Source organism: Ostrinia furnacalis, unplaced genomic scaffold (assembly GCF_004193835.3).
Source record: "Ostrinia furnacalis isolate ACB-3 unplaced genomic scaffold, ASM419383v2 OfSCF1605, whole genome shotgun sequence".
NCBI classification, from domain to species: domain Eukaryota; kingdom Metazoa; phylum Arthropoda; class Insecta; order Lepidoptera; family Crambidae; genus Ostrinia; species Ostrinia furnacalis.
Window position 1 is genome coordinate 237,060 of NW_021131844.1, and position 17,486 is coordinate 254,545.

General features: G+C 41.1%; 2 protein-coding genes across 3 annotated transcripts in view; one reads left to right on the forward strand and one right to left on the reverse strand.

The window, feature by feature from the left end:
• Positions 1-17,486, forward strand: part of LOC114353087 (Cytochrome P450 6w1) — a 43,731-nt gene that overhangs the window by 10,686 nt on the left and 15,559 nt on the right. Inside the window, exons 12-17 of the mRNA XM_028304911.1 lie at positions 4,833-5,039; positions 5,623-5,783; positions 6,128-6,265; positions 7,175-7,374; positions 9,036-9,171; positions 9,902-9,994. Coding sequence (XP_028160712.1) covers positions 4,833-5,039; positions 5,623-5,783; positions 6,128-6,265; positions 7,175-7,374; positions 9,036-9,171; positions 9,902-9,994 — 935 coding nt within the window. The remainder of the gene's footprint in view (positions 1-4,832; positions 5,040-5,622; positions 5,784-6,127; positions 6,266-7,174; positions 7,375-9,035; positions 9,172-9,901; positions 9,995-17,486) is intronic.
• Positions 11,189-12,272, reverse strand: LOC114353082 (uncharacterized). Of its 2 annotated transcripts, XM_028304903.1 has the most exons (3): positions 12,123-12,272; positions 11,827-11,981; positions 11,189-11,793 (listed from the first exon to the last, which is right to left on the reverse strand). In XM_028304903.1, exons 2-3 carry the CDS (start codon positions 11,976-11,978, stop codon positions 11,574-11,576), a joined length of 372 nt encoding a protein of 123 aa, XP_028160704.1. In that variant the 5' UTR covers positions 11,979-11,981; positions 12,123-12,272; the 3' UTR covers positions 11,189-11,573. The 2 variants fall into 2 exon arrangements, with proteins under 2 accessions (XP_028160704.1, XP_028160703.1); XM_028304902.1 differs by having other exon boundaries at positions 11,189-11,981.

Genomic DNA, 17,486 nt, shown 5'->3' on the forward strand with positions numbered 1-17,486 from the left:
AATGATTCATTTTAATAATGTAATTACCTACCAATTTATTCCACCTGACAAGCATTGCAACAGGAAACTAAAACATTACGTCATCATCACGTTTGTGCGAGTTAGGTAATGACACGTCTTAGGTTGAGTTGCACCATTCTTACTTTAACTTTATTAAACGTCAAAAATTTGTCAAACTCTATACAATAATTATCGTTATAGTTACGGTCAAAGTTAGGTGGTACAACCCAGCCTTAGTAAATCAAGGAGCCTTTAAGATTGTGTGTGCTTTTTTTACCATAACATATTCCTACATTAAAGTACAAATTACTATTTACAGTCATACACTTCTTGTATTCAAAATTAATTAAATTAAATAAACAAAATTGTAAACATTAAATGATTAAACTAACTTAAAATAAATTAAACACTAACCTTAATCTAAAATATAATACTTACACACTAATATAATTATTAAAGCTAATTTTTGCATTTGTTTTGAATCATCGATATCGGTATCGACAACATTATCGACACGGGTAAGCGCTAAGCACTCGTCACACGGGGCGGATAACAAATATACCTACTTCACGAACCTGCGGCCGCGCAGCCCGCCTACACTACGCGGAAATTAGCCGAGTCAAGTCAAAAAGTGGGGATGAAATTCATTCATTTTTCATCCCCACCCCACTGTTTTTTTGACTTGACTTGGCTAATTTCCGGTGTAAAGGCCAGTGGAACTCCGCAACTCGTTCGAGACACGCACGCGCCGCTCGATTTCAGTAGCACCGTTCGCGATCAGTCTAGTATTTTTGTACGCTCGTCATTTGTCTACTCCTTCTGTATTTAAACTTTCAACGTATGTATTGGAATTGTGACTGTTTACCTGCTCGCTGTGTGGTGAATAAATGCAGTGAAATTGATATCGGATTTCTTTTCGTACACATGTACCTGGAGACACATCTACCAAGTACGTACCCTATAGGTACTTACTTACTAATAACATAGGATTTTGTTCATTTGTGTTTAAATTCAAGTTTGATAAAACGTTACGTGTAAATAAGTAGGAGTTCATTAGATTCTTAAGATATTATTATTGAGATAATTAAAATACGATAGTTTTTAATGTCATAGTGTAACAAATACTTAGCTTACATAAATAAATATCTAAATTAGATAAATCGGAGCAATTTAAGTTATAGTAAATTAGTTTTAAGGCTTTGAATAAAACTTTAGACTTTTAAATTAAAAATATTTTTATACCAAGCATAGCTATAAAACTTAACTAACTATTCCTTTGCTAATCCAAAACAAAATAAACTGATTTTAATGATTTTATTTTGATTCTATTCTATATTGCCTTCCTTTGCCTTTATCAACCAAAGATCCTTCCCTAAAAAACTCCTAAAATCCTTACATAAAATCCGCGCCATAAAGTCTCCGCTCCGAAATCCCAAATTCCTGGTTCATTAAGCAGTCGTTCCGTTCGTTCGTTCATTCGTTCATTACGACGCAGGATTAAAAGATACAAAAAGGTGAAAAATTACGGAACGCATTGACGGAGATTACGGCGGATCACCTCCGCGTCATTTATCAACTTCATCGGAGGAGCTGCGCCGCCTGCCGCAAGTCATAGGCGCTTACTTTTAAAGAAAAGCAATTGAAAATGTGAAAGAAAATTGCGTCCACTGCTGGACAAAGGATGTCCTCCCAATGATTTCCACATCGCACGGTTGGTAACGGCCTGCATCCAGCGCCTTCTTGCAATATACTAATAATAATAATAATAGTGGCAAAGTATGTCAGCTTTATTTTTGCATGGTAAAGACTACTAATATTACGACCAGTTACGATCCAATGTTAGGGCCAAGGTTACTGCGGCCAGTTTGGACAATAACGTAATGACATAATGAACGCCGTTTATTTTGCGTAACATACCTTTAAATCTGTTTACGTTGGAAATAAAACCTTATAACTCTACACAATGCCAGTGATCTTAGAAACGGCTATTAGGTTCGTTCGTTTCAGCCGAATGACGTCCACCGCTGGACAAAGGTCTCCCCCAAGGATTTCCACAAAGACCGGTCCTGCGCCGCCCGCATCCAGATACTTGCCGCGACCTTCACCAGATCGTTAGTCCACCAAGTGGGAGACATGCCTACTTACATGTTCTGCTGGTCCGTGGTTGTCAGTCAAAAGCCGAACCACTGCTTCTGACGTTACCATAGTCACAGAATAAAAAGAACCTTAAGTACTTAGGCTGAGTTGCACCATCTTAATTTAACTTTGACAAACGTCAAAAATCTGTCAAACTCCATACAAAAAGCACCGATTATTGTTAATGTTGCGGTTAAAATGAGGTGGTGCAACTCAGCCTTAAAAATACTTAAATTCCAATCAATTCTATTAGCAAACTTACCTACCTGTGAAATTGCCGCGAAACAAACTTGGATTAAGTAGAATTGGTTAAGATTTGACGATTTCAATTCATTTCTCGAGGCATTTTGATTGAATATCTAGAGTTTAAAATCCTTACTAATATGGCATAAATAATAAAATGAAGATGAGGATTCAAGTATTTTAGACCACGCACTGGATCCGATCCCAATGATGCAAGAATGGGGGGTAAATGTGATACTTAATGTTCGAGGAGACATTCTAGCACGAAAAAAATTTCAAAGCTTTTTAATCAATTACACGAGTATTTTACAAGTGAACGACTTTGAGTTATCTATCCTTGATTGTTTTGTTTTTTAACAACTTGTTAGATTTTCGTTTGACGTAAAAAATATTGGCTTAATCATCTTGATTCAGTAAGATAAGAAGATAAGAAGCGTGAGTTGCCAGAATACAGGTTATAAGTTCTTACAAAAAATGTTAGTACAAGTATTCAACCTGCACGCAGTTGTGCAAATACATTTTGTCAAGTGGTAAGTCAGCAGGTTCGCTCTTTATTTACATTACATTCAATTACATCATTGCATTACTTTAGTCAATTTATTATTTACATTAACATTGATATATTTTTATAATCCATAAATTCATTCACGCTGTAAAACAGTACTTATTTAGCCATTCAGTCAATTTTATGTTAAATAGCTTGTAATCCAAAGTTTTTATATTGTCTGGAAGGTTGTTAAACAATGTGCTACACATATTTAATATTTTTTTTCTATAAATGTAAGTGGAAAGTAAGATGTATAGAAATTAATATAGTAGGTTTCTGTATACAGATTCTGTATACCTACTGCATTACTTATGACTTATGACTAACTTTTGACTTATGACTTATGCATTTAATTTCTCTGCATTACAGATGAAAAATCTCGAAATATAGAATTTCATTTAATTATTTCAGTCAAGAGTCACAATTTTAGGTGTAAGTACGTCAAATAAGTAGAGATTCCGTTTTTTGCATTGTAGACTTATGACCGTTTTCACCATCAATCCGTAATTTTTAAGTGATTTATGGTAACACAACAGGAATTTGTTTTCATAGGGGTCACTTAAAAATTAGGGATTGATGGTGAAAACGGGCATTAGTTACTTGTTATTTTAAGAACCAAGCCCTTATCTGAGTGCACCACAGACCGTCCACGCAGTCTTACTCATCGAGTAGGCAGCTGTAACCTATTACGAGATGAAATAACTTTAGATCAGCTCAAATTGGTTTACTTTGCACTTATTGAATCTAAACTCCGGTATAGTATTATGTTCTGGGGAAATAGTTATAAATATAATATTACAGCAGCATTCGTGTTACAGAAGCGAGCTATCCGCACCATGAAACGCATTCCTCAAATAGTCATGTAAACCACATTTTGCAACGTTAGGTATTTTAACTGTCCCGTCATTGTATATTTTTACCTTGTCAACCTATTTAATAAAACACTTGTACAAGTTTTGAGTCAAATGAAGACAGAACACAGAGAGAACTCACACGCAAAAAAACGAACAAATTGCCATAGTAACTAAATTAAATTTCGCTAGTCACTATGTAAGATACCAAGCAATTAAGTTATTTAATGCCTTGCCAGTAGAGTTTAAAACTATTTATAATTTTAATAAATTTAGAGATAAGCTTAAGTCTTTGTTATTGTAGAAATGTTATTATTGTATTGAGGATTATTTTTAAATGATAAAAAGTATATCATTTTGTTATATGTTGTGTTGTATAATTTGTGATTTCATATTGGTTGATGTTTTTTAATTTTTCTTGTTTTTTGTAATATTTCCAATACGATAATGTTATTGTTTATGGAATAAATGACTATGACTATACTTAGTTGTACTCGCAAAAGATCCTTCCGCGTATGTTATCAAAAAATAATTCAAATATAGATAATGTGGCTGATATCGACTATATGAAGTGTTGTCAAACACTAGTGCTGTGAAGTTTGGTTTATTATGCGCTCTGTGTATACTCAGTGATAATTAAACACGTTATTAGAGGTTAAAAGGTTGGTAAACAAATACGCACTTGTTATGATTATGTAAATGTATTGAGAACTATTCACAGAGCCACATTTTCAGCTCAATCTCAATCCTTCTTAAATTTTATAAAAATTTATGGCTTTTAAATAATGTTTGCCAGGGGGGACAACAGTCCTCAAATTATTGATTAAAAATCCAGTCTTGTTGTCTCCCCTAGCCAGGGGGGACAACAGTATTTCGAAATCCTGTTGGCTCCCCCAGGGGGACCAAGCAGGGGGGACAACAGGACTTCACCAAAAGCACTTTGAGGTCAGTTCAGAGCATGCTCTGAGAAAAAATATTGGATTTTTAAAAGAGATAAATTGCATCATTTAGTTACATTTTCCTCACTCAGATCTTCCTTACTATATTTCAGGATAACCGAAGATGTTGCTCCTAATATGGGTGACAGTCCTCATTGCTTCCCTGGTGCTATACCTGCGAGATCTACAGGCGCGCTTGGTGCGGCGCCAGCTGAGTCAGCTGCCAGTGGTACCACTTCTGGGACACATGAGCGGCGTGGTGCTTAGGAAGGAACACGTCACTGCCGCCCTGCGGAGGAGTTACCAAGCCTTCCCTCAGGATAAGTGAGTTGGGGGACCATAATATGGGTGACAGTGCTGATCGCTTCCCTTGTGCTAAACATGGGCGGCGTGGTGCTTAGGAAGGAAGTAGGAACACGTCACTGCTGCCTTAGAGAGGAGCTACCAAGCATTTCCACGGGACCTTACAGAGGAGCTACCAAGCATTTCCACGGGACAGGTGAGTTGATGGACCATATGGGTGACGGTGCTGATCGCTTTCCTAGTGATATACCTGCAAGAACCGCACCAAGCCCCCCCCCCTCTAAAAACTAAACTGTTGGCTTGAAAAATCTGAAAAAATTCATGATTATAGTGTTTTTTATGAACTTTCAAGGACAACTATAGCGGTTAAGATAGATCAGTTAGTTTAAGAGTAATTGTCGTTTGACTCATGTATTATAAAATTTCTTAACCAGTAAAAATTCCTTAGAAGAAAATATATGAAAAGTGACTTTAGATGAAGTAATTGCTTGCTTCTGAAATATATTGTGGTAACGACGGACAACTACGGAACCCTACACTGCGCGTGGCACGACACGCACTTGGCCAATTTTTTATTCATATTGTGCTTTACTCAATGTTTCAGAATCGTGGGTCACTACGAGTTCCTCAACCCCATGTTGTTGGTGCGAGACCCCGAACTGCTGAAGTGCATCGCTGTGAAAGACTTCGAGTACTTCGTGGATCGACGGGCTTTTGGAGACCCCGACGACCCAGTCTTTGGGAGAAATTTGTTGCTTTTGAAAGGTTACATTAAATTTATTTATGTAATTTCCCTGTCCTGAATTTTCGTTACCATAAAAGTTTGGATTGCTTTATGCTCTTGATATTCAATAGAAGCGCCAATTGCAAAATCAGTAGCAAAACTTCCAAGAGACTCTAAAGTTGACAAGAAAATAATCTAAGGCTGAGTTGTACCACCTTATTTTAACCGTAACAATAACTGGTGCTTTTTGTATGGAGTTTGACAGATTTTTGACATTTCTCAAAGTTAAAGTAAGATGGTGTAACTCAGCCTTAGACCGTAACTGTGTCGGTATTTCTTCTCTTCAACTAGGACTAAATAAAATTGTTAATTTTACAAAATTCAGGCGACGAATGGAAAGCGATGAGATCGACTCTCAGTCCAGCTTTCACCAGCTCCAAGATAAAGCTGATGGTCCCTTTCATGGTGGATGTTGCGGTCAAAATGAATGAAGAGCTTACGAGAAGAATTGAAGACACTCAAGGTAATAAATTCCTTAATATACAGGGTGTTAGGTAAATGGGTATATGAGCCGACACTAGCCCATGTTAACATGATCATATAAATGGTATGGTGAAGTCAGAAAATTGATATCTTCATTTCAATTATTTTAATTTTCATACAAATCGGATTTTATAAAATTTATTTTGTATGAAAATTAAAAAAAATTAAATGATATACCCATTTACCTAACACCCTGTATACTTACTTTGTAAGGAAATTAAAGCAACAGAAACTCACATTATTGGAGATCTTGATTTCCACTATAGGGTTTAGAAGGTATACGACTTTTATTTTAAAATTCTTATAATTTTTCAAACAGACTTCTAATCTGACATAGTTTAACCACAAATCACTACATAGTATAGAACAAAATCGCTTTCCGCTATCGGTCCCTATGTATGCTTAGATCTTTAAAACTATGCAATAGATTTTGATGCGGTTTTTTTAATTAGATAAGAGTGATTGAAGAGGAAGGTTTATATTGTATACTTAGCACCCGTGCGAAGCCGGGGCGGGTCACTAGTAAATTATATGTTACTGTCAAACAGTGAATGAGAGCTTAGCTCACTCTGCGTGTCATAATATAATTCAAAAGGCTGCGAAATAGACATGTTGACACCACAGTCAATTGACGTACTTTTTAAAACTGTCAAAACGAAACTCTCCCATAGATTTTTTATGGCACTACAAGCAAGTGACGTCACTATTTTGTCAACCCAATTAAACTACTTTTTTCAATTAAAAAAATCGAAATTTACAGGTAATTTAAAATAAATTAGGTTTTTAAGACCAGAATGAAGAGTCTTTTTAAAACAGTTGTGGTTTCGAATTATTGGGGTATGGTGTCAAACTGTCTATTGAGTTATTTATTTTATTCTTTAAACTACAGAAGGCTACATCGACATCGACATCAAGGAACTGACGTCCCGCTTCGCCAATGACGTCATCGCGACGTGCGCCTTCGGGCTGCGCGTCAACTCCATGTCCATGGACAACGAGTTCTACAAGAAGGCCCGTGACGTCACCAGCTTCACCTTCTCGAGGTTCATGAAGGTTATCGGGTTTAGGTCTTTGCCAAACCTAATGAAGGTAGGTTTACACTTAATTGTAATCAATGAGGGCTATCGTTTTTATACTTAACAGTTGGCACCCCTGGCGATGGACAGGACCTTACTCTACAGTGGCACCATCTTGATGAGTGCAAATGCGATGGTCCTCCTACCACTTTAGCGCTCACCAGTTGGGGCCACTGTCTTCGCTACTAGCAAGTGACAGGACCTTACTCTACAGTGGCGCCATCCTGATGAGTGCAAATGCGATGGTCCTTCTACCACTTTAGCGCTCACCAGTCAGTGCCACTGTCTTCGCTACTAGCAAGTGACAGGACCTTACTCTACCAGTGGCGCTAACTGGTGAGCGCTAAAACGTTAGCCCTCATTGAATGATTGAAAACGATTTACTCCTACAGAGGCATTACAATAGGCCTTAATAATCCCATTTTGCAGAAAATTTATTTACATACTTAAGCATTTCAATAACCAAATAAACTCCCCACAAGTCCCAAGTTCATTAAATTACTTCAAACTAGATCTAAAATTGAGTTAGTTTTCAATTTGCTGTATAATTAGAAATTTAGTAGCTTCGAAATTAATAAACCGAGTTTTCAGACTGAAGACGTTATAATACTTTTCATCACACAAAATCCAGCTCTTCGATCTCTTATAAAAAGTAAAAATTTAATTGACTAGGTATTTTGGTGACTAAACGTCTTACGAAATGGCAGGTATAGTCCCTGGAGTACTTAATATTATTCTGTGTCCCTGGCGAACTTTAAGCCAACATAAACCACTCACTTGATTTTAGTAATTCTGCGAGCTATGTCGCAGAATCACTAAAAAGTATAGGTTCTCCTGCGGATCTCCTCATTTCAGATTCGATCACGCTAATTCTGATTCGATTCTAAAATCAAGTGGCAGTGGGCGGGGTACATAGCTCGTAGAGACGATGGCCGTTGGGGCAGAAAAGTTCTCGAGTGGCGACCACGGGCTGGAAGACGTAGCGTGGGCAGGCCTCCTACTAGGTGGACCGACGATCTGGTGAAGGTCGCGGGAAGAGCCTGGTTACGGGCAGCATGGTGGAAAACGAACGAAACAGATGAGTGGTTTCGTTCGTTCGTTCGTTTCAGCCACATGACGTCCACTGCTGGACAAAGGCCTCCCCCAAGGATCTGTTTGGCTCCCCCATTAAATCGGCTCCAATCAGCATGTCGATGGGAGCAGGTCGGTCAAAGGTGGGATCTGCGAGCTGTATATGTTTAGGAATTTTTAGCATATGGCCGGGTTCCCACTATGCCGGACCGGCAGATCTCCCGGTCCGGTAAAATCGCCGGAAGGCCTAGCGGCGGTACAAATTGTATGAAGCTGTTCACATTATCCCGGATCCGGCTTTTTCGCCGAGCCCGGCATTTTTACCGAGCGTTTTGTCGCTACAAAATGCCGGCAAAATCACCGGACCGGAGTAATGTGAACGAGTTGCGGCCCACCCCGCCGCGCCCGTGCTTCCCGCCCCGCCCCGCCCGTGCTCCCCGCACTTCATTCGACTCGGATTTCGGATCCGGTGATCCGGTGTAATGTGAACACCCTTGTCCGGTGTCGGGTTTTCGGCAGAAATGCCGGTCCGGCATAGTGGGAACCCAGCCTTAGGCAGCTCGCTTGTTAGCTCGTTTAGTACAGATCTGTTTATGATTACAGTTTCTGAAAGTGTCGCTACTGCCGGCTTCCCTCGCTGAGTTCTTCAGCACCGTGGTCCTCGGCACCATACGCCAGCGGGAGAGGCACAGCATCGTCAGGAACGACATGATTCACCTCCTCATGGAAGCGAAGAAGGGTAAGGTCCAAAAAATCATTGTTTTTATGCAGGCATTTGACCGCAATTGCATTTATGTTGACAATGTAACTCAAAATGGTGGAGGAGGTCTATTATATAAAAATAAACTTGCCGTCCCAAATTTCAGACTGCATAAGATTGGGAATTCATTTATGGGGAAATGTATTAAATTATTTAATAAATTACCACAAACTGTTGTAGAACTACCCATTCATAAATTCAAAGCACGTATTAAAAGTACCTTAATGAAAAAGGGCTACTATAAAGTCGATGATTATTTAAAAGATAAAAATGTTTGGGATGCGTAACTGCCTAGCTCGCATAAATATTTATAACTATGTATTTTGAAAACCTGTAAACCTTTGAAAAAGAGGCTGACAAAATAGTGTCTGAGTTTCTTGCGCTGCTTCTTCTCAGCACTGGCCCATTTATTGTCCTGAAGCAGTGGTAGGGTTAATACTGGGACGTGTAAAAGTGCTTTTTTAAAGCCTACTTACAGAAATAAATGAGTTTTACTGAGTTTTATAACAAGGCCGGGCCAACAGTTTTTCCAGATGAGCAAAATTTCTTAGACTTGGGGTGCCTGGGTATGGCTAGCCTTGGTTTGTAACTACCAAATTATGAAAACGAAGTTTAGTTAATCTGAAATAATTGCTAAATAAAGTCTTAGGTAATACACTTGGTCAGACCGGCTTTATGGGTACTAATTAAAATAAAATTGATTTCACAGGGCGACTGGTTTATGACAATAATGTAACTGAAACTGCTGCTGGATATGCAAGTGTTGTGGATTCAGCTGTTACAAAGAAACATGCAGTAACTGGTAAGAAACAAATGAATCTATACTTTATTTTGTTCTATAGGTTTAACGCTTACCTAACTCAGTCAATGCTTGTTTAATATACCACGCAATTTCGTATAGGTACCCATTCTTATAAGATACACCATACAAGAATGCGTGGTAAATTCAGTGAACTGCTCCTGAATCAAATGTACCTAGTACTACTGCTATTTCTATTTATTTATATTAACCGGCAGACAGTGGTGACTGAGTTTGTTGCGGCGCTTCTTCTCAGCACTTGCCAAATGTTGGTTTCGAAGCGCTGGTAGGGTAAAAAGATTATGAGACATGTAGAGGCTCCTTAAGAGCAAAATATTTGACGATTTGTAAGAAATATTTAATAGTCTATACAAATAAAGAAATTTTGACTTTGACTTTGACTTTAAGGTATGGGAACAGCACGAGAGGGTGCTTTTGAGATGTCAAACGTCTGTGTGACTTCAGGATCTTCTTCGGATTTGTATGCTCTGTGACGTCATAATGTGTCAATGTCATCCCTTCCGTGCTGCTCCCATACTTCAGCCACTCACTGTCAAGAGTTAGACCACAGAATAATAATAAGTACTACGTACAGAAGTTTTACTTCGCGAAGGTATTTAAAAAAATGTATGCTCAATGTCATTAACAATATGGTGTAATTTAGCCTGTCTCAAGAGTCAAGCACCATTTTGTTGACAAACGTCAGTGATCGGCACTGCGCCGAAGCTATAGGGCTGACTTCGGTAAAATGATGTGACGTGAGGTGCCAAACTGCGGAAAATGGCGCACTATGGAGCGAAATTGAGATTTATGGACATAGCGATTTTTTTCACAATTTCTGTTTGAAAAAAATACCTATCGATAGGTTACGTTATTCTGATGAATAAATGCTTCACAAGTTTTTCTCTAAAACCAATAGTTTGACTGGAAAAAAATATTTTCCATTTTCGTTGTATGGAAAGAAACATAAAGTGGTCGATTTCGACTAAGCCTTGACAGATCTTGCTTTGAAACTACTTAAGCCTTGTTCTATGGCTTGTTGACTGTAATCCTACTCTATCAGCGCGCATCCAAAGTTGCCCGTTCACAAGTTATGAGGTTCTGAAAAATTAAAAAAAAGTAAGTAAAAGTGACTTTTTTTGGAATATCTTTTAAGATTTAACAAAAATATAAAGATTTTATACGTTAATAATGTAAATCTAAGATAATAACAAGAAGTTTATTTTGATAAAGTTGCATTTGTGTGTGGAGCAACTTGGTGTTCACCCAAACACAATGTTAAGCATCAATATGTTTCACTTGCATTGTTTTGTTGTCAGTGATGATATAAGTAGTTGTGTTATTCATCTTAATATTTTGATAATGTGGTTATGGGAATGGTTTGAAAATAATAATAATAATGTATATGATGTACTTGTTGATCATACACCAGTGGACATTGTCATGAAGCTGGGCGGACATTGTCATTCTGCGTGAGATCTCCTGATATCTGTGTGAGGAGAACATGTGGCATGACATGACAAGCTATGTGGAATGGCCTAATCTGTGTGGGTTTAAAGTGAAAATGTTCAAAGAACCCTAACTAATCCCATAAATCATTAAGGATGATGACGATGGTGTATAGATGTACTGTATGATGATTTCTTATGTCAGCAGAGCCGAAAGTAGTCAGCGTGCAGAGGTGCGTGAAGTGCAGCGCGCCTAGCGGCGCCAGCTGCAGGTGCCCGCGCGTGGGCGGCGGTGGCGGCTCAAGCGCGGCGGGCCGCAGCGGCGCGACAGCCAGCTCGGTGCAGTGCGGCGTGGCGCGCGGCGCGGTCGGCATGCGGCTGCTCCTGCCGCGTGTCCACCGGGTGCCACCAGCTGTGTGTAACATGTTATGACAAGCTATGTGAGACATGTCATGACAAGCTATGTGGGATGTCTGTGTGACATCAGGATATGTGAAGATGCCGTGCCTTGTGTGGGAGACATCATGAACTATTGACATGTGGTATTTTATTTTATTTATTTATTAGGTCTACCAACATTGTTACATTACAACATGTACACTTAAAAATTACAATTATGAACAAAGTTACAATGCAACAACAATTATAGGCTGACACAACAATATTTATATTTAACTATATATGTATTGTCATGAAACTATGTGGATATTGTCTTTCTGTGTGGGATGTCTGTTTGACATCATGAACTATGTCTGGCGCGGTTAGCGCTGGTGCTTCGCGCAGCAGCGCGGTCAGCGCGGGCGTTTCGGGTAGCAGCGCGGTCAGCGCGGGCGTTCCAGGCAGCAGCGCGGTCAGCGCGGGCGTTCCAGGCAGCAGCGCGGTCAGCGCGGGCGTTCCAGGCAGCAGCGCGGTCAGCGCGGGCGCTCCAGGCAGCAGCGCGGTCAGCGCTGGTACTTCGCGCAGCAGCGCGTTCAGCGCGGGCGCTTCGGGCAGCAGCGCGTTCAGCGCGCGCTCTTCGGGCAGCAGCGCGGTCAGCGCGGGCGCTCCAGGCAGCAGTGCGGTCAGCGCTGGTGCTTCGCGCAGCAGCGCGTTCAGCGCGCGCGCTTCGGGCAGCAGCGCGGTCAGCGCGGGCGCTCCAGGCAGCAGTGCGGTCAGCGCTGGTGCTTCGCGCAGCAGCGCGTTCAGCGCGGGCGCTTCGGGCAGCAGCGTGCACAGCGCGGTCGCTTCAGACAGCAGCGCGCACAGCGCGGGCGCTTCGGGCAACAGCGCGCACAGCGCGGTCGCTTCGGACAGCAGCGCGGTCAGAGCGCGCGCTTCGGGCAGTAGCAGCGCGGCCAGCGCCAGCAGGGGCAACGGCTCGCGCTCGGCGCGCAGCAGGTCGCGCGCCAGGGAGTGCGCGGGCAGGCGGTGCAGCCGGGCGAGTCGGCGCGTCACGAGCGGCGCCAGCGCGGCGGGCGCTGCGTGGTGCGCGGCGCGGTCGGCGCAGCAGGAGTCCAGCAGGTGCCGCGCGTGCAGCAGGAACGCGCGGGCGGAGCCGGTGCGCGCGTGGTGGAGCAGCAGGGCGCGCGTGTGGTGCGAATGGTGGAGATGGCAGAGTGGACCTAGCAAGGTCCCAATACGAAGCGTCAAGTGTGCCTTGAGTAGAGAAGACCTTCGAGGGCGAAGGAATTGCAGGAAGGCCGAACTGTTAATTATGAAAAATCTAAAACGTTTAAATAGCGTGTAACGGTTAGCGTTACCGCTGATCTTTATCTTAGATCTAAATTCTAATTTAATTACTATTATCTACCTAAATAAATATACTTAAATAATAAAATATCTAAATCTACGTAAACTACCTAACTAAATAACTTAATTAAATAATTCATATTGTTTTACACTAATAAAATAAATAAAATAATAAATCTACAAGCAAACCCGCGCGAAACAATTCGTTCGAGATTTCTTTTGTTCTCTGTCGAGCGGGCGGACTGTTTTTTATGCATGCGCAAGCGACGCGCCTACGGCCGCGATGCTCCCGCCGCGTCTCCTAGTCCGAGCCAGAGCGTTATTGAGCACGGACGTATCGCTGTCCGTCACCGCCGGACCCGCGATGTACGTAACTTTATAGAACTCTAAAATGTAATCGCGTATTGGTGAACCCCGCTACCGGGTGAGTGTTGCAAAAGTATTTTTACTGCCTAGATTTTGTACTTGTGCTAAATGTAAGTGCCTAGCCGCCATTTTGTTCTCAAAATGTGCTATCCATGTGCTCGGTGTCATTTCATACTAATTAACTATTTCTATAACCTCCTGATATTATTATTTTACAACTTACTACATTATTAAATAAGTAAACTAAATATTTTATGAAATGACATCGACACGTCATGACCTTTAAATGACCTTGTTCGTACTGTAACGACACTTATTCCAAATTCTATTTAATTTACTAAATTGAACTAATCTAATCTTATTCTACTTGTTCTAATTATTCTAAATTATTGCCTACCTATATTATTCTATAAATTAATTGCCTACATAGATGATGTTCTAAATAATTATCTACCTACATAATTAAATATTTTGCCTACTTCACTTTGCAATCACTTTCTCTGCACCTACTGTAATTCTGTTTGACTGCCACATCATTACATCACCATTTATTACCAAAATCATTCCATCTGCTTCGCTAGTATTTTGATGTCGCAGTCAAACGGACAAAAGCTAGCAACTGCTTTAGTGTCCGCTTTGATTTGCAGGGTTCACGTTCACCTTCATCTCCACCTTCACGCTCACGTTCATCTCCACCTTCACGCTCACGTTCATCTCCACCTTCACGCTCACGTTCATCTCCACCTTCATCTTCTTCTACCTACTACACCATGCATGGTCACCACTGCCGATCCTACCACCTGGCTCTTCAACCCGGCAGAGCTGCCTGCCGTGTCCGACGGCCCGTGCGCACACTCTAAGTGGCCCTACACCACAGTGCGTACGGCCCTAACCGTCCGGCGCGTCGACGACTCTGCGGGATTACCATCTCGAAGAACCAAACCTCATCACCATCAATGCTAGCGAGGACAGTGGTTTGAATATACTGCCACCGGTGACGAATCTCGTGCGATACGATAGTTTGCTCGACAACCCACTCCCTAAGAGTTCTCACTACTTTATTCTAAATAAATTACTTGTTAACTTAAATCATCTTTTATTTCTCTAACTTCTAATCTAAATTCTATTATGTCACCTGGCTATAAAGCCTCTAACCGTGACAAGCGGTATCGTTATAGCCAATGAGCTGCTGTCATAGTGACATTGACGTATTGTCAATGTCACACTAGGATCAAACGTCAGAATAGAGGGACGCGCGGAGACGACTCCGCGCGCTTTTGTGCTAAGTGATGAATTGTATCTAAAATAAGGCAATATAATGTGAAAGATGAGTATCCAGTGTTTTATTTATGAGAATAGATCGACCGGCCTCTAATAGTACTTAATGCGACCACGAGTCACAAAACCCAAAATGAAGGCGTCGTTATCTTTCACAAAAAACATCTAAGATGTTCAGTGGAAGAACCTAAGGTGGCTAATGCAAACTGTTTAATACTAAAAGTTAACAATGAGTCCTGTATAGTTGCTATATATCGTCCTCCTGCTGAACAAAATACACTTAGCTTTATTAATGACCTTGACTCGGTCTTGAGTGGTGTTAGGAACTTTGAAACTATTGCGTTGTGCGGCGACATAAATATAGATATCGTTCCAGATACAACTGACACTCGACATTATGACTATCTAACCATGTTGGCCAGTCACGGCTTACTACCGGCCCACTCAATGGTCACACACGGGCGTACGTGTCTCGACCACATGATTCTCAAAACCAAACTTGACGCCCATTGTTTTGTGGTGGAGTCATCGGTGACTGACCACCAATGTGTTACACTAACTATATACAAAAAACAAATACATGACATACATAGGAGAGAACTGGTTCGGATAGACTTTGCCAAACTTACCAGTGACATATTATCTCTCAACTTTCAGCCGGTATTGGCCTGTTTAGATGCTAACAATGCAGCTAATGGTTTTCAATGAAACCATTAGCTGCATTGTTAGCATTGTTAGCTACTTACTTCTGCCATAAAACAAAACACCAAATTGTTAAAAGTCCCAACTAAGTTTGGAACCAAGAAACCTTGGGTAACGAGGGGTATGATACGATGCCTTAAGAATAGAGATAATCTACATAAAAAATTGAAAAAGGACCCGAACAATGAAATTCTGAGAGTTACGTATAAAAGATACAGGAATTTCTGTAAAACCGCACTAAAAAAAGCACGAAGGGACTTTGAAAAACGGGAACTCGAGGAAGCCTCTGGAAATACCAAAAAGTTATGGGAGGCCATTAAGACAATCACTAATATGAAAAGAGCACAAGACCATTCAGCTTGTCTTATTTCTACTGACGACCCCCAAGGCAGTATTAATATTGCTAACTCATTCTTCGCCAACATAGGGAAAAAACTTGCGGAAAAATGTATACTCCTAACCCCACACATCTCATTTATACTTTCAGGGACAGCTCACCTTCCAACTCACTAGTCATACTACCCACTAATCCGGATGAAGTTAAGCTATTAATAAGTGGGCTAAAATCAAGTGGTGCAGTTGGCTCAGATCAAATCTCCACTAATATACTAAAAAAGTTCGGACATCAACTTGCTGAGCCGATTGCACATATTTGTAATCTAGCAATTACATCAGGGGTCTTTCCGAGTGCCTTCAAAACTGCGATAATCAAGCCCATACATAAAGGGGGGGATAGAGACCGTGTTGATAACTTCAGGCCAATCGCAATACTTCCTGCAATGTCTAAAATCCTTGAACGCTTGATGAACAGACACTTAATAAACTTTTTAGAAAATAACAACCTTCTTTCTACCCAACAATATGGCTTTCGGCAAGGGAAATCTACCAACGATGCTGTCCACGACTTAACAAATCACATTATTACCAGTCTGGATAGGAAGGAAAAGTGTCTGACTATTTTCCTTGACCTCGCCAAAGCGTTTGACACGGTATCTATCCCCCACCTGCTGAGAAAGCTTGAGAGAATCGGGGTAAGAGGAACTCCACTCAAACTATTTACAAGCTATCTTACCCAAAGAAAACACAGAGTCAGGATAGATGACCAATTGAGCGATGAATTGGAGGTGTCTTTTGGTATTCCACAGGGTAGCATAAATGGGCCAACCCTCTTCTTAACCTACATAAATGGACTCTGTAATCTTGAGTTAATCAAGGGGAAAATTTTTACTTTCGCAGATGACACTGCCCTCTTCTTCAGCGGGGATAGTTGGGAGGAGGTTTTTTCCGAGGCTCAACAGGGACTCGGCGTAGTCACTGACTGGCTACGGAATAACATCCTGACTTTGAACACCTCCAAAACCAAGTACATCACCTTCGCACACAAGACTCACTTGCTTCCCCCCGCCGCTCTATCTATTACTGCCCACACTTGTCCACCTGGAAACACTTTTTGTTCGTGTCCTACCCTAGAAAGAGTCGAGACATTGAAGTATCTTGGGATTACCCTGGATCAAACCCTTTCCTTCAAACCGCATGTTCAGATTCTCACGTCTCGACTCCGTAAACTCATATATGTTTTCAAGACCCTTAGACACGCAGCTAATCGGGGAACTATCGGGATGGTCTACCGAGCTCTCTGCCAATCAATCTTGGATTATTGTATCACCTCCTGGGGTGGCTCAAACAAAACTATCATGATCCACTTGGAGAGAGCTCAAAGGGCTGTTCTGAAAGTCGGTGCAGGCTTTCCTACAGTGACTCTTTATCAGAAATGGGACGTCCTTACAGTCAGACAGTCCTTCATACTACAAACAGTATTAAAACAACATTCCGAAGTGGTATATAGCCCGATAGGTGCAGGACCGGTCTTTGTGGAAATCCTTGGGGGAGGCCTTTGTCCAGCAGTGGACGTCTTTCGGCTGAAACGAACGAACGAACGAACGATATAGCCCGAGCCTACACGAGGGTAAGCG

What these genes read in the sequence shown, in the direction of transcription:
- LOC114353082 (XM_028304902.1), bottom strand. Translation starts at nt 11,978, where the DNA reads ATGTCAATAGTTCATGATGTCTCCCACACAAGGCACGGCATCTTCACA.